A 23,766-nucleotide genomic window follows, 5' to 3' on the forward strand; every position below is an offset into this window, starting at 1 on the left:
TGCTATTGAACTTTCGACGTTCGCCGGCTGTTTCTGAATGCTCGGGTTTCCTTGCCCACTGATTCGCTTTGCTTCCGTAGCCGTGTGCTTGACTTTGCTGTGGTCTTGGCGCACCAAATTGGTTTCGTTGTTGATATTGGCGTCTTGTTTCAATGTCCGCCGTTCTTCTACTTTCAAACTGGATTGCTAGCTCAAATAACTTTTCCAGTGTAGTCGGATTTCTTAATTCAATAAAGTCTTGCACTTGGGGAAGTAACCTCGGCAAAATGACTTGAATTATCTCAGGATCCGGACGGTTTCCATACAAGAGTTTGAAGACGTGAATTTTTCTTAAAATAAAGCTTGAGAGATTTTCGATTCTTTGCTGATATATGCTGAAAAGTTCCGTTTCTAATTTCGCACGATCCCTTACGACAGGGAAGGCTTTTACTAGGGCAGTCTTGAAATTTTCGTAAGTATAGGTGGGACTTCCTGCTTGACCCAAGAGACTTCTGCCTATACATTTGAACCAGTTAAGCGCTTGGCCACTCAAAGCGCTGGTAGCTAAGGTAACTTTTTGAAACTCGTGCACGGGGTAGAGCATGAAGTGGTCATCCAATTTTTCCAAAAAACTGGTTACCGGTGAGTTTCTATTAAATGTTTCTTCTGGTTTCATCGAAGCGCGCATGGTCTGGACGATGTAACCAAATCCTTCCAGGGCGGCAGCTGGCATTTTTGGATTCTGAGCCGCTTCTGCAGGCACCACAGGTTCTTCTTGAAACTCGGCCATGGTTATTCTTCTTCGTTGGGCGCCACTATCAGGTTCAATGTTCCGTCTTACTTTCTTTGGGAACATGCACAGACCTGACTCGGAACAGGACGCTTACTAAAGCTATGTTTAATAAATGTGGGAAGTAGACAAGATACACAGGAAGGGTGTACGAAACCCTTTATTTTTCACTCTTTACAATAATTTCCGTACTTCGGAATACAGAGACCAACTACTTGTGGTCTGAACGTAAGAATATAAAAATATTTAACTAAACTCTAACTTAACTTTGGAATAATAAACGTGGAAGATTGGCCGTATATTAACAGGAAGCCGTATGTAGTACAGAGAACTTTTAACACTACAATACGTTTAAAATTATCACGAGGATTAAACCTCTGGCCTGGAAGGCAAACAGCAACTGAGTAAAACTTCTAAGGTAAACTGCCTGCTTCGACTAACTCCTTCCTCTCTCTCGCTTGGCAAAAAGCCACAACTTAAGTACTTGGCGTTCGCCAGACAAATTTTGCATAAATAAGTTAACGCTTTTAATTCTGGCCGGAAGTAGAAAATAAGAAGTGATAGTAAAGATTTAAAATAAAATAAACGTTAGTAAAACTTAAGATCCTTACAAGGTATGGTTGGTGTCTGATGGGGCAAAATTCGGACAATTGTTGTAACATTCAAGTTATCGACACCACTGTATTCATGTCAAATAAATGTTTCAAATTAATCGTTCTCTTGCTTCCTTTCCCATTTTCTACCTCTATACCACTAACCTCTAACATTTCCGTGCATGGGTTCCTATGCAATTCTTAATCCTTATGATGTGCCCTACCTCTACCAAAAGTTTGTCGCAACATTTACGAGACACCCTCTATATATATATAATATTTTAATGCAGTCGTAGTGGCTGAGGCTGAAAGCTTGATGAAGCAGCTGCAAAACTGAATTGAAGAATCATCTTCTTTATTTTTACACATCTCAAATCATCATCTCCTTGGCAGAAAAATTACTTTTCATTCATCGTTGAATAAACTAAATTTTTATGTACTTTGGTTTAAAAAGTACGTCGTAAGCATCTTGGACAGCATAAGCGGTGCAGAGTTGTTTGCATAGCAGAAGTGAGGAAAAAAGGAAGGCGTCATTGCTCACGACGCAGTATTTATACTAAGTCGGTGCATATATGAAGCTAAGCCGTGATTGGTTAATTTTAGCTTTAGTTACCTTCTTTCAAGCAGTGTTATGTAATTTAGGAAGATTTCGAATTTGGGAGAACAGATGAACTTAGGGGGAGAACATAAAATTTAGAATAGTAAATTTTAAGGTCGCCAGTTATTTCTTAACGTAGCCATCGTATTTTATTATACCTTACACACACACATATATATATATATGTCTGTGTGTGTTACACACATATATATGTGTGATATATGCACAGATGAATTTAGGGGAAGAGCACCAAATCTAGAATCGTTAATTTTGAGGTCGCAAATTATTTTTAACGCAGATATCATATTATCTTCTATCTTACATATCCCCCCTTAAAAAGAGAATTCAGATTCAGAAACTATAAATGATACTGTTTTACATGCTTTTGGCAATGCCTTTTTTTCAATAAGGATATGTTTAGATAAGGGATCTTCACTGCACTTTATCCAAGGAGGTCCATTCCACCACAGTCCTTGAGACAGTATTACTGCAGGAAATAATCCACGTGAAGCGCAAGCAGCAGGGTTTTCTTCTTCGTTCAACATGATTCCAGTTGGTAAGATGGTTTTGTATTTTAGAAACTGTTGGATACGAATACTTACCACCTTTCAAGAGACAACACGATTTGCAAATCACTCCACGCGTGCACTGAATCAAATTTTATAACTAATGTAGCTCTGATAGCCTGAGTCAAGCGTTGCCAGTAATACTACTGCACATAATTCCAATCTTAGAATTGGGTCTTAGAATTGCTACACGAGTTTTAGCTGCTATAAGTTTAAGACAAATGTTAGAGTTGTTACAAGTTTTTACATAAATTACTGCTACGCAGCCTTCTTCAGTTTTGTCACATAATCCGTGAAGTTCATATCTAGAACTATCATGTAACGGTACATTTCTAGGTACATTTATGGAATTCAAAAGCTTAACTTCCCTACATAAACCTCTCCAACTCTGATCAATTCTATTCCGGTACATCTCTTCAATCTCTTCTGACAATGGATCATCCCATGACAAATATAATTTCCACAGTTGCTGAAGGATAATTTTACTGAGAATTGTGAAAGGATCTATCCTCCTCAGCGGATCGGATAACTTTGATACAAATGAAAAAATAACCCTTTCAGGAACTCTTGATACTTTGTTACTTTGTTGATATACAAACTTGATACTTTGTTACTCCGAAATTATATCTGAATTCACATTGTCAGAATGCCATTCCAATACCATAACTTTTCATATTTGACCTTCTATTACACGATGAATATTGGCATTATTTGTGTTTCTTAAGCCAACATTTTTTAATAATGGTGGTTCACTTGTGGACCATTTAGGGAGCTCAAAGCCACCCTTTTTTGCAGTTTTTGTAATTCATCCATCAACGCCATACCTTCCAGACAATCATTAATACCAGGTAGTACATCATAAACGTAAAAATCTCTTAAAATAATCTATCTTAAATCGTTCTTTGCCTTCGGAAATTCAATCTTTCATCAGTCGCTGACTCAAAATTTTGGTTGAAAGATATGGAGCAGCTACAGTTCTATATGTGACATGCTTGGACGGTAAACTTGTATTTATTTATCTGGGCTATCTCTTCATAATGTTTTCAGAATGTGTCGATCTTTTCCATGAACTTTTATCTATATATCATTCGAATATCAGAGGTTATTACAATGTTATGAAGTCTAAATCTTAGTAAAATACAAATTAATTCATCTTGTGTTTTTGAGCTTGCATTATTATTAGCACATCATTTAAAGAAATACCTGTGGTTGTTTTAGCACTTGCATCAAAGACGACTCTCAGTTTTGTTGTTCACCTAGATTCTTTCTATATGAAGTAATGTGTGATATAATAGTATTTATTCTCTAAATCATGATCTATGCTTGATGCTAGTTCTATGTGTCCCATTGAATGTACTGGTTGTAGATTTCTGTTATGGATAACAGTCTGTTTTCTAAGTATTGAAATCATCTGTACGCGATTTCGCGAAAATCACCTAAAACATCTTTATTATGTTTGAAAGTTAATGTAATTGAACAACTGCCCGTTTTATGTCTAAAAATGAGATCTTTCAAAATGTTATTCTCAAAATTTTTCTCCACCTGTTAAAGGTTTTACATTTGGAAATTTTTCCAGCTCCAGAGAGAATTTACTAACTCATCTGTATTTGCATTCGCATAATTTACATGTACCGGCTCAGCTGTCTGTGACTCAAAATTTGTAGTACCAAAATTTGTAGTAAAATTTGTGGTACAACTTTCTCGTCATTAAACGCAGAAATGCATTTCTACGAAATAAAATGAGGTTGTAAAATAATGGTTCAGCTAACTTTAAGTCACTAAAGTTATCCAAGATGATTGATAGTAAATATATATATAAGGGTATGTAATCTATCACCTTATCAAGTACAAACGCTGATGTTGATACTCGAAAATCACTTTTAAAGGGGAAGGGAATGACCAATCGACTTCCCCATTACTCACATTATTAAATTCTCCTAAACAAGACACAGAAATGGAATTTTCTTTCACTGGTAATCTTACTTTCTTTACACAGTCTCTTGAAATAAATGATATGTGAGATCCAGTGTCTCATTAACATCTATACTTCACAAACTGTCAGAATTTTTAACTTTTATCAATAAATACACAACAGAATGTGACTAGTTTGATTACGTTTTGCATTCGAGTGATATCGAGAAGCACAAACTGTAGACGAAACATTCTTAGCATTCACTGAGTCATTTCGTTTAGGAATAAATTGTGTATGCGGTGACATGCTGTTTAACTGAGTTTTATTCTTTCAGTTATTTAGAATCTGTTAGTTATTTAGAATGTGTCTGTTATTTACAATGCGCAGAATACTGTGATGCTTTTTAGAGCAATGTTGACATGTAGTTAAACTCCGGATTTTTTGGGCAAGTGCATATTGGATAAACAATTAAAGCACTAATGATCAGATTTTACAAAGACTATTCTTTGCTGAAACGATGAATTTAGAAATTTCGAGCATTTGGCTAAACTGTGATTGTCTTTGCAATAACCACAACCCAGCGTAACCATTAAAATATTGCTTTTACTCTGAAACACAGATTTAGGTACTTCAATATTTATCGATTTACTATTTTGAAGTGCTCTTACATAGTTCTTTAGGAATTCAGTTAATGTCGTAAGTTTCGGAATCTCATTACCTTTTAGCTGACGTTCCCACCATAACTTTGTAGAAGGATCTAATTTTTACAAAATTAAATAGTCATTAAAGTATCACGAAAGTCATAAATGGTTTTGTTCAGTGTTTCTAATGAGCGAATTACTTCATTAAGGATATCAACTAAATTTAAAATAACAGTAGATGATTCATTTTTAATAGTTGGTAAACTTAGGAAACGTTTATTATATGCAAAAATGTTTTCTCTTTTATTTGAATATCTTTCATCTAAACGATTATGCATGCTATCTGAAAACTGAAATCGATACGCTTCACCTTTCAACGAAGCTTTCAAATACTGCAATTTTATTATGTACATTTATTATATATATTATTTATTATTTTATGCTGCAAATTAATTTTTTTCTCATGCATGCACTAATTTGATCCTTAAAAGCTATCCTTTTTATAATAGAACTTCCAAAAGTCAGTAATTTTAACTTTGGTAATTTAATATTATCAGATTTGTTCTTACTATGTTTTTTTAAATATTTTTACATCTTTAAATTTCCTCAAATAAATTTTATCTGCATACTCCTGAACATTATCTATTTCGTTTTCTACGTCTTTAGTGTCTGTAATTAAACGCTCAGTTTTTAGAATCAGGCTTCCTTAACTCTGTTTCTTTTTGTTTGAAAAATTCAACACATTCTTCTACTTCTATTAAGTTAATTTCAACAGCTGTTATAACTTCTATTTTAGTATAATTAGTAACACTCCTATGTAAAGAAGTTCTTTTTGTTTTCAAAGTTATACGTTTGCTCATAATTGCTCAACGCAAAAAACACGAATTGTTCTCAAATTACTCTACACCATCATTAAGATGAAATCGTAAAACTTTTATGCTCCATTATAACAGTCAATAGATTAACTATTATGAAAGAAAAAAAAATTTAAATAGAATATAAATCTTGAACTTCCACATAACTGAATTAATTTTTCACCGCCATCAAATGTAGTTACGATGCGTATAGAGCAATCAGTTACTATATTCACTAGCACCCCGGCTCAACGGACCAAAAAATGGCACAAACTTAACATGTTTCACTGCGGCTGATTCGCTAAATAACTCACACGACACAGGGTCTGTACATCCTCTAGTTTATTTAGTTACACTAATTCTAAATATGAAATAAGCAATACGAATTAAGTAATATAAAATAAGCAATGCGAAATAAGTGATACAAAATAAGGGAACCATTCTCCATGGCTGTGACAGACACAAAATTCTATCAGCCACTAGTCTTGTTGCTACATGCAAAACGTAGACGCAGGAAAAGTTACACACAATTACAACGATAAATCATAGATCAATTTTCTTCAACTTCCGGTGGCAATAGACTGATAATTCAGCCATCAAATAAACAAACTAAGCGATCTTAAATCTTATACGCTGCTTGCAATACACACATGAACAAATAGTCTTAATATAAAAATAGCATCAGCTAAAATAAATCGTTTGGACAGTATGTCTTTCCATTGCAGTTACACTTGACCAGATCGGGTGCCACCCCTAATAGAAGGGCATATTTGCGAACAGTAACATTGTTGTCACATATGTCAGTCATCAAATCTCAACAATCGTAGATAAATGGAAATTAACCATATACTATTATAGTGCCTTCAGAAAGCACGGTTGGCAAAAGCACGTATTAAAGAGGACAGATTCTAGTTTCAAATTCCAACTACAATCTAGATCACTGCAAGAATTCATATTTTTCGACAGGCGCATTCTTGCTTCCTTGCCACGATGAATTTCGCGAGTTTGCTTTGACATCAGACAAGCGAATCAGTCGCAAAAATAAATACAACGTATTTTTTTATTTATGATTTTTTAACTTGGATAGATAGCGAATGTTTTTCGTAAAAGTTTTGGACCCGAGCAAAAGGAAAAGAAAACATATATCTCAATGTGTTCATTAGGATACAGTAAACCTTTTTCATTTAAAACTCCTCATGAGAATCGTATGGAAATGTTGAAATATACTGCAAAAATGGTTTTGACAGAGATATTGTAGTGTATTACTGAAAAACATTAAACTTCACTTTTCTAAAATATTCAGCAAAGCTATTATCCCTTTACACTATTCTGACTCATAGATTCCTGTATTATGATATTTTTTAAAACTTATATTGTCACAGTTTCTAGTTATTCAAGACTTAATAGTTCTATTTCTAACATAGAACTTCCAAAATGTTAAATGTTTTTCAGCTTATGCTCTGTTCAGTTCTTTTTATATACTGCGGCGTTATTTATTTCTTAGAGTAGCAATGTTTAGTTCTTTCTATTTTCAGATTTTTTATAGACTATTAGATGTTAATCCTGAAAATGCTAGTGATAGAATCGTAATGACAAAATTGTGGTTTCATGAATGTACACGTGAGTTTTCTGACAGATTAATTGACATAGATGATAGAAAGACATTCTTGAAAATTCTGTATGATGTAATAGAAAATCAGTTTCTAGTGAAAGTGGATCATTTGTATTACAAAAAGCAAGAACCAAAGTTTGGTAAGCTGGAGTTTCTTTATTTTTAATATCGTGTCTAAAACTTGTAATTATAAATACATAGTTGCATATTCATATGCCATGGCTGATTTCCAAAAAATGTGAGCAAGTAATCAAGAAAACTTGAATTTTATTGCAGCTGTATAGTCAGGGCTGGTTTAGAGATCCCACAATACGCGCAGCTGCTGGTGCCCCAAACTTGAGAGCGCCCTCGTGAGAGGTTTTCGCATTAGATAATTTTTCGTTCGTTTGCTGCAGATCTGTGCAATACCTATCACTAATTACATTGCGACATTGTTGGTCATTGATATGTGAATAACAATGAATTAAGACCCCTGTCTGACAAGTTTAGGTAAAGACAGCGTAATTCTCACTGAAACAGTACTTCTGTACTTTAAATTCTCGAAATCAAAATTGTTTACTCAGCTAGGCCATGTCGGAATACATTAATATTTAAATACCTCCCTTTGGAAGAATAGAAGACTGTTACTGCAAAGCTTTAGAGGGCTCTCATTCATCCTATCTCATTTCTGATGAAGAGCCGATTATAGAAAAGGAAGAAAGGTTTTTCACTGTTCTGAGAAACCGTCTGGTTGTCTTGGGATATAACTGATTTTATATGTGTATTTTATTTTATCAGAAGTGGTTAAAAAAGGGAAACGTCTCTTCAAAACCAAAGAATTAGGTTTTCTTAACTGAAACTAATTAAAATATGATGATTATTTCATTAACTGGAAATTTCGTTCGATAGGAGCTTTATGAAAAGCTATTTTGTACTTCTTACAGTATCCATCTCATGAACTATGCAAAAGTTATTTTCATAACATTACATACCTTTATCTTTTAATTAGATGCATGTTGTGTCTAGAATTAATATTCAAGGAAATGGTCTCCTTTTACAAAGACACTTCATTAAAAGTACACAAACTAAATTGAATTTCTTTTCTTTTCAAATCTCAGTATCAACTGGTTATATGTGAAGGTAACAAATATCGAAGTATTCCTATCTGAACTCGAAACAATAAGTAGGAATTTTCAGAGCCGGCTATTAATGGCTCAGTCGTTGGATGTTACGCTAGTATTGGTCTATAAATTAAACGAATTGAACAAGAACTGCGTAATCATCTGTACATTAAATTTTATTTAACCTAGTTACTATTAAATACTGAAGTTAAGATAAGATGATCTTAAAAAATGTATGTCCAGGAATAAAAAAATAATTCTGCAAAAATAAAAGCAAAAAAATGCAAATTTTAATAAATGAAGATTTTTTTTTCATTGTGATTTTTAATCGTTAATTTTAATAATCGCATTATAGTTAGCTTCGATGTTTCCTTAACTATATAAAAGTGAAGAACACTGAAAAACGAGAAGTGGAAACCGATAGAAATTAAAGGGAGAGAGGGAAGTTTTAGCATGTAATAATCTTTTATAAAAATTATATATTTAAAAATTTTTGCTTAGTTTCTGATATAAATTTATACTTATGTTCCCATGTTTTAAGATTATAAATGTATATAGTAAGAAGGGTTCGTAAGTATTTTTTGCAAATTTTGAGAAAGTGTAAGAAAATTTTGTTGAAGAAAACATCATGATTTGATAGTAAATCAAGTAAATGTTCAAAGGGAAAACAAGAAGACAGTATGATTGTGAGTAACCAAAGCAATGAAAAGGGAAATGAAGTGAACAAAACTCTGGAAAACTAAAAGTATCTGAAAAAAACTTCCAGTTTTAAAGAACAAAGAGAGAGCAGAAGATAGTGCAATAAAACTTATAAATATAACAGAAGGTTTTTGGAATAAAATGGAAAGTGGCAATAAATTATGTAATAGTTCTGGTATGAAACCTTATCCAGAACATGCAATTTTGAAGGGGCCTCATTGTGGGGCCTCCGAAGTCCAACATGTGGGGAGGCCCGAAATTACATAAATCGGCCCTCTGCACAGTACTTTCTCTTATAATTTTCTGTTATTTATATATATATATATATCTTGTAAAGGAAACAGAGGGAATTATAATTCCCTTCCAGTACTACTGGATGTGCTACTAAAATCGTACAAATAAGCAAGCTTCCTGAAAACAACAGTCTAAACTCATAGACTGTCTCTCACCAGTCTTTTTATATTTTTTTTCCACAAAAAGTATAAAAAGACCTTCCTGAAAAATAATTTCCAGAACTTTCTCGTAATTTCCGTTCTATTAGTAGATATACGACTTCTGAATTCTAAATACTAGATCAGCGAAACGTTTTCCAAGGTGAGCCACTTTTATAAATTTGAATGCTCTGCGCACCACCTGAATGTTCTGTCCTTCGAAAGCAATTTTTTAGCATATTAATACTACCAGTGTACTTACATTTTTAAAATATAATTAATTAAAATAAATTTTATTTTGCTATTAAGTAATTAAATTAAGAGACGAAAATTTATATTCGATTCTAATAACTCAAAGCTATTAGAGTTTGGATAATCTTTAATTAAATACAAATTTTGTATATATGCTAGTAAGCTTGAGTCTGAGATCTGCACACACATCAGTCCGATTTTGGTTGGGGAGCTAAGTGTAACAGGGGTAACAGGGGTAAGTAGTAACAAGCAGGTTACGCAGTGTTTTTAAAAATCTTTCATCAAAATTGTCACTGAAAATAATTCTTATGATAATCCGTATAATATTATGTAAGAACAGTCAATGCCCAGCCGAAATGGGTAATGAGAGTTTATATGCACGTGTTCCCTTCTTAGCTAATTAATGGGAAAAATGTATTTCGTAAATTTGGATTTAAGATACATTAAATGATCTTTTTTTTTTTTTTTTTTTTTTTTTTTTTTAATTGTTTTATCTATTTATTTTGACTATGTATTAAGAGAATTGGAGTTGAATTTCGTCAATACAACAGGCTCTATGTAACGGAGACAACGACTAATTGCTATCACATAGGAAGGATTTCAAACTATTAATACAACTGTTAGACTTATAGACAGACGATGAATCAACAATGCGTATATTTTGTGATTGGCTACAAAAAGTGCAGTACTTGATGTGTAACGAAAGGATGGCGAGGAGCGCCACAGTCTGTAACCGGTAATAAATTTCATAAAATGTCATTCTTGGGAGAAAAAGTGACAAACGAATGCCATATATAACTTCCAAACTCTGAGATTTTCAGCTGGAATTTGGTATACTCAGTTAATTAATTTTTTTTAAATTTCTAATGGAAATCTAGAAAGACCACAAGGGCAAGCTTCGAGGGCTGCATGTGGTCAGTGTACCACAGATTTAGAAACGTTTTTCTAAATAAACTCAAAATCAGAGAGCTTTTTCTTACTAAGTCTGGAAGGTGATAGCAAAATTTACAAAATTTCATAGATTAAAGTGTAATAAAATAACTAAGCGTATAAATATATAGTAATATGTAGAAAGTAATGCAAATGCACAATAAATATACACAAGTTTCCATTACTACAAAATATAAAATGGTACGATAATAGAAATTAAAGGCCAACAAATATAAATAATGCAAAAAAATATTTATTTAAATATTCAACAATATTAAATGAAAATTGCAGCTCATTCTAACACATATTCGCTCTGACTGCTAGATTTATGACAAGTGAAATGGTTTACCAATGTAAAAAATATAAAACTTCATTAGTAGGTAATAAATACAACTTAAAAGTATATGTATCGTGCAAAAATGAAACGCTAAAATATGGTTCTAAAAATATTACTATATAATAAATATTGTATAACAAAAATAATGAACTGAGAAATTATCGTGCATTCCAGCAAAGAGAGAAAGCATTATATGTCCTATTGATTATTTTGTCTGAAAATGGGAACTTACTTTTTATAATTTTACTTTAAAATCTGTGCCTTCTCTATGCTAGTTTTATAAAATACTACATTTACCAACTTGTGTTTTCTTAAATTTTTTTGCTTAAATTAAAAAGAGAAAGTTAGAGGGTATATACATATATTATCTGAAAGAAGGGGTAAAAGAAAGAACTTAGAAGGACAGTTAAAAAATATGTCTGGGTAGATGCATTAATATTACTAAATTATATACTTTGAAGTATCTGATACAGTTCTTGTTTTAATGCTTTGCTTTATCAATGGGAAAGGTTCCAAGGGCTATCTGCCTGAGGGAAGGAACACATTCAAGGAGGACATCCTAAGAGAAACTGGCTCATCTTCACTTTCTTTCTTTTCATCATCAACGGAACAACTGGCCCAATGGGTTAGGTGCTTTTCAGCCTGTTGGATCCTGTCGATGGAATTAAAAATAAATAAATATAAATAAAGAAAACCACTGTGTCCTCCCGGAATTAATTACATTTAGAGCTTAGTGCTGTGTCCTCCAGGAATTGGCCACGCTAAACGAGGAACATTTCAGGAAGGACCAGAACATGGAAAGAAAGTGTATGGTGGGGACTGTTGAGACTAAGCGGAAAACTTTTCACCATTATGGTACATGTTAGGCATACAAATATCTTAGGATATGGTGTAGACTCAGGTACAGATGTAAAGATGAAATATGAACAAATACATTACAATTTATGAAATATATTAAATGAGTTCTGGATTAATCATTATAATAAACATAATTAAAAACAAAATAAAAAACAACAAAAAAACACAAGACAGTCAGTGAATTAATATATGTACATAGCGGGCTGCTGACGGCCAGGGATAAATAGAAGGGCTAGCTCATTTCTTTGTTCGACTCCTCGCCGACGCGAGTCTAATGGGGGGACGTACACGCAATAATCTGACGTCACTGTGATGCCACCTGTCCTGATTTCCCGCGTTTAAAACAGTAGTTTCATTGAGCTGCGAGACGATTTTCTAGGGGTTACATATCCCAAATTAATTTTAATAATATATATATCTGTTTTCTAATAATGTATATATTTAAAATAATTTATATATATGTAATTTTAGTCAGTTTTTATTTTAAATTCTATATTGTAAAGTACCGTTTGCGTAATACGGCTTTCTGCGCTGCAGTAACGTGCCGTAGCACTTACAGAAGTATGAAAGGATGAGATATTTTATTTCATGGGACCAAAGGATCCAAATGAGAGTTTGCTTTTGACGAAAGAATTGATACTCAAATGTCAAAGAGAAGATTCTATTAATGTGAAGAGCGGAAAATCTGCAGCGAACATTTTCTATGCAGTGTTTATGAAGATGATATGAAAAATCGCTTGTTTGGATAGCCACAAAAAGAAACTGTTGAAATGGAATGCTGTGCCGAAAGTAAATTATGATGACAATAATAAATCGAAATTGATGATGACAATAATAAATCAAATTTTAATGATTTTGAAATAAAACTCATAAATGAAAATGTAGATCATCCTGAATGTATAAGGATAAACAAGAATGCATTGATAATTTGAAGAACAAAATAGTATCCTTAGAGAATTGTATTAAATTGTATTAAAGTATTGAAAAATAGAGAAAAGAAAAATTTTAGAATGTTTGTTCAGCGACAAAGAAGGTGGACGACATCCAGACAGAAATTGGTATCAGAAATTAAAATCTCAAATAGCGAAATTTGGGGGGGGGGGGAGCACAAATCGGAGAATTTGGAAAAATGTCTAAAGCCTATTTTTATAAAGACGCAGATTAATGCATTACTGAAAAAGAAGAAAAAAATCAGGTGGACTAGTGAAAATATTTCACGTTGCATTGTCATAAGAGCTCTGTCATCTTAAAGCTATGATTTTTGGAAAGAAAAAAAATTAAGAAAAAAATTGGAATATCTTTACCTAGTATTATCAAATTAAAGAAATGGTGTTTATTTTATTTTTTAGTGTTTTCTAAATTTTAGTGTAGTCCAAGAATTCAAAGTAATGTTCTTACTCTAAAGAAGGGAAGAGGCGAATAGTTGTATTCTGTAGAAAAAATATGCGTTCTCAGTTTCGACGAAATGCATATACGAGATTGAAAACTCGTATATGCATTGAAAACTCTAGATTGAACTAGAAAACGTAGATTGAAAACTCTGCTATAACTCTAAACTGGACTAAGTTGGTTCTTTTCAAAATATGCAGTTTGTTTTAATCAGAGGTCTCATTTCGCGCTCTGCCACAAATTACTGAGAAACCGCGTTTTAGATAGAGGATTTGTTTTAGAAGATGTAACTGTTTTAAATTTTGATATTATTAAAGAGGTTTTAAATAGAGATTGAGAAGAAATCAAATTGTGTCACAAACTAAAACCAAATTATTTAATGGTCAAGGGAAACGAGACACAAAAAGTCGCTCCAGAGAAAACATTATTTTCAAAAAGTACCGCAAAACCGCTCTACCCCACAGGAAATCAGAAAGCATCTGACTTCTATGAATTAATCGATAATATCTTCGGTATTATGAATAGTACCAAAATAGTACCAACAAAAATAGCAAGTATTTAACAAACTAATTTTGTTAAGTAGTTGTTAAAGTTATTCTTATTGTATCCTTTGTAACTAATTATTGATTAGATTTTGTGCTAAATTAGCATTCCAGATAAAATATAATAGTATAATACATCAAAGTAATTGGCATAAAAAGACCTGCTTCCTTTACTCACACTTTTGAAAAATTAAATAACTGTTTTAGGTACTCTGAATAAAGCTATTTTGTCAAAATTAAGGTAACAATCTTATATAAATTTCGGTCCACCAGCGGCCAAGCGGTAAAGTCGCTGAACACTGGTAGTTCGGTCCGAGGTTCGAATCCCGCGAACGGGCTGGCTGCATGGGCGTTTTCGTGGTTTTCCCCATGTATAACGTGTATACGAGCCAGTTTCCCTTAGAAAGTCCTCCACGAAGGCATCCCTCCTCTTAGGCAGATAGCCCTCGAGGCTTTGTCATAATCACATACACACTTATATAAATTTATTTAATTGTAATATAGATATAAGTATAAATTCCAAAATTATTTAAAAAATATCTATCATATTGAATCGGAAGAGAATTATAACAATGTAAAATTTACAATTAGACAAAAAATCAAACGTAGGTTAGCAGAAATGTTGCCATATATGTCATATATGTTTAAACCTATATCAATGTAAAGTTGGTTTTTGAGTAAATTTAAATAACTGCTATTATAGTTATCTTAGAAGCAGTATAAAAATTCTCTCAGTTAGCATGCAAGTAAAGAAATGATTACAAATAAACGTGCATTAAATAAAAAAACCTGCAAATAAAAATTAAAAAAAACCACGGAACTTTATGTTAAAAGAGTGGCACATTTTATCTATTATTTTAAAATTGAGTAAGCATTATTAAATTTTTTAATGGTTCAGTCTAAAATGCATAAAGCAGTAACATTGCCTCTTCCAAATTATAGCTATCTTTCACACACAGCTCATTTTAAACGCTGGTTCAAAAACGCTAACTTCCAAGCTGTGAATTATATTGGCGCGCTCAGTGTCCTCATGGGTACGTCATCACTTCTCACTTTCTGCTTCAGGGGGAAAAGCTCTATGAGCTAGCCCTTCTCCTCTAAGTCCTGGCTGACGGCACGAGTGTCTAAGGAAAGAAGTCACTCCAGGCCAGGACTAAAATGAGAAGGGCTAGCTCATAGAGCTTTTCCCCCTGAAGCAGAAAGTGAGAAGTGATGACGTACCCATGAGGACACTGAGCGCGCCAATATAATTCACAGCTTGGAAGTTAGCGTTTTTGAACCAGCGTTTAAAATGAGCTGTGTGTGAAAGATAGCTATAATTTGGAAGAGGCAATGTTACTGCTTTATGCATTTTAGACTGAACCATTCAAAAATTTAATAATGCTTACTCAATTTTAAAATAATAGATAAAATGTGCTACTCTTTTAACATAAAGTTCCGTGGTTTTTTTTTTATTTTAAATTTGCAGGTTTTTTTATTTAATGCACGTTTATTTGTAATCATTTCTTTACTTGCATGCTAACTGAGAGAATTTTTATACTGCTTTTAAGATAACTATAATAGCAGTTATTTAAATTTACTCAAAAACCAACTTTACATTGACATAGGTTTAAACATATATGACATATATGGCAACATTTCTGCTAACCTACGTTTGATTTTTTGCCTAATTGTAAATTTTACATTGTTATAATTCTCTTCCGATTCAATATAATAGATATTTTTTAAATAATTTTGGAATTTATACTTATATCTATATTACAATTAAATAAATTTATATAAGATTGTTACCTTAATTTTGACAAAATAGCTTTATTCAGAGTACCTAAAACAGTTATTTAATTTTTCAAAAGTGTGAGTAAAGGAAGCAGGTCTTTTTATGCCAATTACTTTGATGTATTATACTATTATATTTTATCTGGAATGCTAATTTAGCACAAAATCTAATCAATAATTAGTTACAAAGGATACAATAAGAATAACTTTAACAAGTACTTAACAAAATTAGTTTGTTAAATACTTGTTATTCTTGTTGATATTATTTTGGTACTATTCATAATACCGAAGATATTATCGATTAACTCATAGAAGTCAGATGCTTTCTGATTTCCTGTGGTGTTCCTGTGGTGTATATAGAATTTAAAATAAAAACTGACTAAAATTACATATATATAAATTATTTTAAATATATACATTATTAGAAAACAGATATATATATTATTAAAATTAATTTGGGATATGTAACCTCTAGAAAATCGTCTCGCAGCTCAATGAAACTACTGTTTTAAACGCGGGAAATCAGGACAGGTGGCATCACAGTGACGTCAGATTATTGGCTGTTACGTCCCCCCATTAGGCTTGCGTAGGCGAGGAGTCGAACAAAGAAATGAGCTAGCCCTTCTATTTATCCCTGCTCCAGGCTGTTAGCAATGCTTTTAGCTATTGGTAGTGCAGTCTTTAATGCGGCTGAGCGTATATTTGTTCTTGATTGAGTTCTTAAATCATGCCGGCATATTGATTGCAGCTGGTCTTTTCAAATGTGGATTCGCTGTGTGCGGGCAATCATACGATCTTTGTCACCAGTATTCCCCCAAATACATTGGTCGCTGTCTCTTGCTCATCTTCATTATTGTTTAGAATACTATTCTTTTTTATTTTACATCATATGTGTCTACACATCCCTTGCAGTATATGTGCAAAATTCCTTGTTCGGCTATCTAATTTGAATGCATAATGTATAATTTAAATCCTGTTTTTTATCAGTAAAGACTTATAAGAATAAATTTTAAAAAAAGATAAGAAAGGAGGAACCTATTTTCTCAACTCAGAGTAAACAGAAAAAATTGTATGGGTAAATCAAAAACTTCTAAATAAAATGATAGAAATGCTGGTAGAATGAGAAATGCTTTAGATGTAAAAACAAAAATAAATGTGGCAGTATTAAGTAAAAAACTTGGTAAATGAGAATAAATTTTTGTGTTTTCAAGGAAACTTACTTAAAAAATGTCTAACAGATCTACTTGTGATATATGTAGTACAACTCTGTTAAGTTAAACTAAGTTTTACTCAATTTTTAAAAAACAATTTTATTAAATATTTTTAAAAAATTAAAAAAAAATTTAATGAGGGCTTAAATATTGGGAGTAAAATAAAAAGCGTGTTGTTTTGCAGAAAACTTTATCATAAAAATTATAAAAAATAAGTGAAAAAAATTTTTAAAAATATTATAAACCTTATTTAATTTTTATAATAAGACATGGACAATTTCTTCATTTTTCATAGATAAAAAAATTATGATGTTTAATTTTCATTAGTACCTCAGTTCTTAGGTATGACAGCATGCATGGGAAATTTCATTCATTTAATAATTCTTTTTCTACTTCTTTAAAAATGACGCTGATAAAAAATTATTTTTTTTAATATTGTTTTGATTAAATTTTAAATATAACCCAAATTAAAATTTGTTTTTTGTTTCGCTTTAGCTAAATTCCTGTATCCTGATAAAGGTTATAACGAAATAGAAGATTCTGAAATGTTAAAGATGCAGTTTGATCAATATATTGAAGCTTACAATAAGCAAAATATTGGTTCACCCCTTAATGTGATTTTTTTCAAAGATTCACTTGAACATCGTAAGCATATTTTATCTGAAACCGTTTGTTTCTTTTATAATTTTTTGCAACAGAAGAAACCTAGGCATAGTAATAAAAAAATGCTAATTTTGTATGATTTAGGACAAACCCACAGAAAGATATAGACAGAAAACATTTTATTTCTAATAATTATCCTAATGTGAAACTCACTTTCTTCCAATATAAAATAAACTTGCATTTGTGATGGTTAAACAGCTCTCAGATTTCTTTAACATATTCTCTGTATTATGAAATTTTGATTTTTTGTAGACCTCAAAAGATGGTTATCTAAACTGAAGGATGCATAAAAAATTATCATCCAAGAATTTGAATCTTGTCATGAATTTCATAAGCATAATTATATTTTGCATTATCATTTAAAAAGAGAATACTTTGCAGTTGCTAATTCTGGTAATTTATTTAATCGAGTCATGAATTCTTTTTAATTAGACTTGATTGATATCTACACTACTGCTGTGGCAAGACAGTAGTGATTCATAACAAAAAAAAAAAAAAAAAAACCCGCTGTAGTTTACCTCAAATAATCAGCTAAAAGTTCATAATGAATAACCCATCTTGCTTATAATGAAATCGAAAAATCTGGGATACAGTGCTTTTTGAGATCTTTTAAACTCTTTTAATCGCTTTTGAGTAAAACTAAACGATTAAGACAACGCAGAAGGCTTCAGAGCTTAATTTTAACTATCAGAAGGCTTTATGGTAGTACCCAAAGGAAGCATATCCATGGAAATTTGTTAAAAGCTTTACTGCTTGAGTTATTTTGAGTTGTTTATATCTTCAGTTCTGTTGATTTTATCGTGTGTATCTCTAGCCATCTTTAAATTGCCACAAATGCGAGCACAGCTTCTCTTACAGGCTAGCATATTTTTAGGCCAACTGTTATTCCAAGTTGAAACTAATTCATCGCATAGGCACTAATGACTGAAAATAGAGTACCTATATCAAACTCACTTTTATTTCAATTTTGAAAATTTGCACAGTGCTCCTTCTTTTTATAATTTTTTTGTAAAGTTGTTTTTGAGAATATTTTCTTTTCACTGTTATTAACATTGTAATGTTTTATGGGACTTTCATGACACTTCTGTTAATCATTGCATTTGTAGGAAAAGACTAGAACATTCTGGTTTATTTAATGCATTCAATGTTATATTAATAATTCTAATATTTGATCTAAAATCCTTAAGAACTAATCTACATTTTATATTTTTCTTTAGAAAAAGTTTTTTTCCATACTGTCATAATACTAAACTAAATTATGTTTTTTAAAAAATGTTTTCACTTTCTATATAACTTTTTTTCTTAAAGTTACACGCATCATAAGAGGAATAGAAAATCCATTTGGTAATATGCTTCTGCTTGGTTCTGTTGATACTGGACGTCATACATTAAGTAGACTCGCTGCATTTATTTTAAAGTATCAGCTTTTTGAGATTGTTGTAGAAAAACGATATGGATTACCTGAAGTCAAAAGAGGTAAATAAAATTAAATAACCTTATTTTGTTTTCAAAGTACAATAGAATTCTTTGGATTAATATGGACGAATGCTACGTCTAATACTTGAAAATTTATATAAAAGAGGTCGCAACTATTAAAATTTAAAAATGTTAGCAGTTTCTGTCACTTAGTATAAATTCTGAAGTTCTTTTTCATACCTTAGTAAATTCCATATTATCTGAAAACAAATATTAACATCAAAGCATACTTTTATAAAGACAAACGGGAAACATGTTCGAAGCATCCATTTTCAAAGTGGCCTTCATGTCCAGTGGCCGGTATTTAAAATATTGTTACGTGAGTACGGGTTCGTAACGAATTGAATACATACAGAATTGATGATAGCTTAATACATAATTTTATGCAGCATATACTAAACTAAAACCTTGCAAACAAAATGCGCAATAATATAGATCCTTAAGATACAATAAGACGCCGAACAAATATTAACTTAGAAGCCAAACAGCAAATTATATTTTCAAATTTTCACGGGACTAGTTTCGATGGTTTTACCGAACTATCATCATATAACGCTGATGTTTGTTGTTTGGCTTCTAAGTTAATAATATAGATTCTTGTTTAAATAAATTAGAATAAAGAAATGTTGTAAAGATATTTCATGAAATGCTTTGTACGAAATGTATTTTATATGAAATTCGATTTGCGTTAATGGCATCAATTACACGGAAAAGATTAAAGAGAGGAGCTTCCAGGGCAGTTTTTGTTTCAGAGGCTTTTGTAAATCAGAGCCTGATTAACGCGTATTTTTTTTACATTATTTATGATTCTGCTAACACATAACACCATTTTTAAAAATAAGCATGCATATTGTGGTAGTTAGACTTGTTATGAATGATTTATTTCATACATTGGGGTTAAAACTCACTTAAATATACCATCCACTGTAACACCTCAAAGGAGAGTTTATTATTAAATAAATAAAAATAATAACTACTGTTACCAATTCGTAAACTAAATATTTACTATTAACTAAAATTAATCTACAAAAGGAACTGCAGGTTTGAAAGCAATGGTATATGTTTCTGTATTTCATTTTTTAATATGAAAAACGTATAACTAGCAAATTATGAGAATATTGTAAAAGATAATACCATTGGGAAATTTTCAGTTGAATAAAATGAAATAAAACTTTTAAAAGACATATGCAGAAAATTGCAATCTGTATATTACTATAAAATTTCATCATTACCTTTAGATTTCGTTTTGGATACAGATTCATACAAAAATAAAATCAGTAGCTTTGCAATCAACGTATTGTATGGTGAGAGCAGCATGTTTTATTTATTATGCTGCAATATAAAATAACATTTATTACAAAATTCTATTAAAAGGAATAGATAAAACGATTTTTTAATTGATGCTTTTTTTGCTCAGATGAACAATGTAATTTTCTTTATATTGAACATAAATGAAACAATTTATGTCCAATAGGTTGGCTACTAGTTCTAATCTTAGTAGTGACTAAGAACCATTAAGTGAAAACAATAAATAGCACACCTGGTATTGAAAGTTAAGGAAAGCACATCTTTTTTTAAGCTTTTAAATAATGTTCTGTCTTTTCTATTTGAGTCAAAGATTTAAGAAATAATAAAAAACGTAGTGCATTATATCTGGTAGCTCTTTTTGAGAGAATTGAAATTTTACTGTATTCTATTATTTATGAGGAACTTATTAAACAGTATAAGAGTGGACCACAATTGTCATTAGTAAACTTTGTGTTCTGCATGAAATAACCTCCTTTCCCGAAACACTTTTTTAGATTTGAGGAAATTGCTTCACACTGCGGGTGTCAAATCTGTACCAGTTCTGTTTCTTCTTTCTGATACTCAACTAGTTGATAAAGCATTTCTGCAGTACCTAAATGATATCCTTACAATTGGAATACCCAGTGATCTCTTTATGCATGAAGAACTTGAAATGGTTTGTAGTGCATATTTATTTGCTTTAGTGATACATTTCAACAAATATTTTATTGATTACTGTGTTTTTGGAAAATATTTTTATTTTGGTCTGAAAATTTAAATAAGTAAATTAAAATAAATAATAGTTTCAATGTTTTAACAGACAACCCCCCTTGATAATGTGGTATTAATTATAAAGAATGATATTTTTATAGTGTGTAGAGATATTTGTCTTACTATATTTTTAGGATCTTATGACCTCCAGAACATGTTATGTTTTATTTCTAAAAATTATAGAAGGAGAGTTACTTAACGTATTAGCGCAACCACCGTAATAGAAACTGCCTAACTCTGGGAACTATGCACATAATAATTCTTCAGTTTTAACAAGCAACGTCACGATTTTCATGTGCATTTCTTTTATTCCAGATTTCAGTGGCTTTTATAAATAACACAAATTTTATGTACAATTTTTTTGTCTTAAACTCAGTTTTAAAATATAGGTGAATAAACTTATTTTTCTTAAAGGTTATTTTTTATCGACGGACCAGCTTCACTGCTTCGTTTTTAATTATTTTATTTAGAAAAACATCATATACAAATATTTACAGTGAAGCAAAATACAATTTAATTGTGAGCTTCGGTTACAAGTAATTGCTCACGTCAGACCGGTTAGATTTCTTCTTCAAGTCTGCTGCCTCAATCGTAGGAGGCGATAATTTGGCGAGATTTGTTGGCGTAAAATGCGCCAACATCCCGCCCGGCCTTGCTATGTTCACATGCAAGAACTTAACATAAATTTAATTATGAAATACCAGTATTAAAGTTTCAGTTATTCATGTAAACAATAAAATATGTATAGAAAAAAATAAAATAAGTAAACAAAACATGAATACAAAATTATTGAGAAAAATAATTTTCAATATAATTACTAACAACTGAGTAACATAATTCACAACTTGCTAAACTTCAATAGGCAATACAGCTATTTTATTAATTGTCCTTTTAAAGTCCCCTGTTTTGGTACGAACTTTTACAACACGGACTTTTCCATCAGAACCGTGGTACAATGATGTTATTCGCCCTAAAAGCCAATTGTTAATTGGCAGAAAATCTTCTTTAATCAAAACCATTTGGCCGATCATCAGATCATTTTTTTCAACCATCCATTTTGATCTAGATTGTAAAGTATTCAAGTAATCAGACTTCCATCTTTTCCAAATAAGTTGTATAGTTTTTGTAGTTTTTTGCCAACGACTTAAGCGGTTTTCCTTTAAATCCGTTAAAAACGGCTCAGAAATTGTTGTTATAGGTCGCCCTATCAAGAAATGACCTGGCGTCAGAACTTCGAAACTTTCTGAATCACTAGAAAGAGGAGTAAGCGGTCGCGAATTTAATATTCCTTCTATCTGAATCACAATCGTTTCGAATGCTTCGTAAGTGAAATGAAAATTGCCAGTCTTACGTTTAAGATGGTACTTCACCGATTTTATACCAGCTTCCCAAAGTCCACCGAAGTGAGGCGATTTGGGTGGAATAAAATTCCAATCTATATTTTCTTGCGAAAAATGATTAGCTAATTCTTTGTCTGGGAAATTAATGAGCTTATAAAATTTTTTCAATTTTGAATTCGCTCCAACAAAGTTAGTAGCATTGTCAGTATAAATTTTGAAACATTTGCCACGTCTACTTGTAAAACGTTTAAGTGTTGCAATTAAAGCATCAGAAGTCAAATCTGTTAATGTCTCAAGATGGATGGCTTTTGTTGCGAAACATATAAAAATACAAATATACAATTTATTCAGAATACCTTTACGTTGATTTTTAAATTTCACTAAATAAGGGCCACATAAATCAATACCTGTAATAGAAAATGGAGCTGAAACATTAACTCTTTCACTAGGCAAATTACCCATAATTTGTGAAGAAAGAGTGGGCTTACATTTAAAGCACGTTACACATTGATGTACTGTTTTACGTGCGAGACTACGGCCACCTAAAGGCCAAAATTTCAAGCGCACTGCATTTAGCAGACCTTGTGGTCCAACATGAAATAATTTCCTGTGTAAACTTTCAAAATAAATTTTACTTAATCTTGAACCCTTAGGTAAAATAGGAGGATGTCTTTGAGAATATGGCACTGAAGCATTCTTCAGCCTTCCTCCTACACGTACTATTCCTTTGTCATCAAAAAACGGAAATAAATTCGAAATATTACTTGGCAGTTTCTTTCCTTCAAGGAGAACTCGTTGTTCATGCTTAATCAACACTTCTTCGGCTTCTCTTACCTCCTCCACTGACAGTGGTCCTGTGTTTTTTACCTTATTCCTGCAATTGAAAATAAACCTGAAAATATAAGACAAAACATGGTTAATTTTATAATAATTGTTTGAAAGTTCTAAGAGGTCGTCCACAATAAAATGTTGAGAGCTATCATTTAGCAGGGCTGTCTCTTTACAAGTCTCATCTTCAAAAGGAATTTTCCTTTCTCTCCGCAAAGTTTCTTTTTCGACTTGTTCGATGGTTTCAATCTCAGGAATAAATGGTTGCAAGTTCTTGAAACTGACAGGCTGCATCAAGAATTCTGGACCTGTCCACCATCTAGAATCTGTC

The 23,766-nt window shown here is 31.7% G+C and overlaps 1 protein-coding gene across 6 annotated transcripts in view; it reads left to right on the forward strand.

Annotated features, from left to right (window-relative positions):
- LOC118183304 (dynein axonemal heavy chain 2-like) overlaps positions 1-23,766 on the forward strand; it is a 405,957-nt gene that overhangs the window by 130,346 nt on the left and 251,845 nt on the right. For all 6 annotated transcript variants that reach the window (XM_085822262.1, XM_085822261.1, XM_085822260.1 and 3 more), the window contains exons 16-19: positions 7,469-7,685; positions 17,566-17,715; positions 19,042-19,209; positions 21,012-21,172. In XM_085822262.1, coding sequence (XP_085678388.1) covers positions 7,469-7,685; positions 17,566-17,715; positions 19,042-19,209; positions 21,012-21,172 — 696 coding nt within the window. The remainder of the gene's footprint in view (positions 1-7,468; positions 7,686-17,565; positions 17,716-19,041; positions 19,210-21,011; positions 21,173-23,766) is intronic.

This window comes from Stegodyphus dumicola, chromosome 8 (assembly GCF_044657685.1).
Source record: "Stegodyphus dumicola isolate Sdum_Otavi_A_Nest chromosome 8, ASM4465768v1".
NCBI lineage: Eukaryota > Metazoa > Arthropoda > Arachnida > Araneae > Eresidae > Stegodyphus > Stegodyphus dumicola.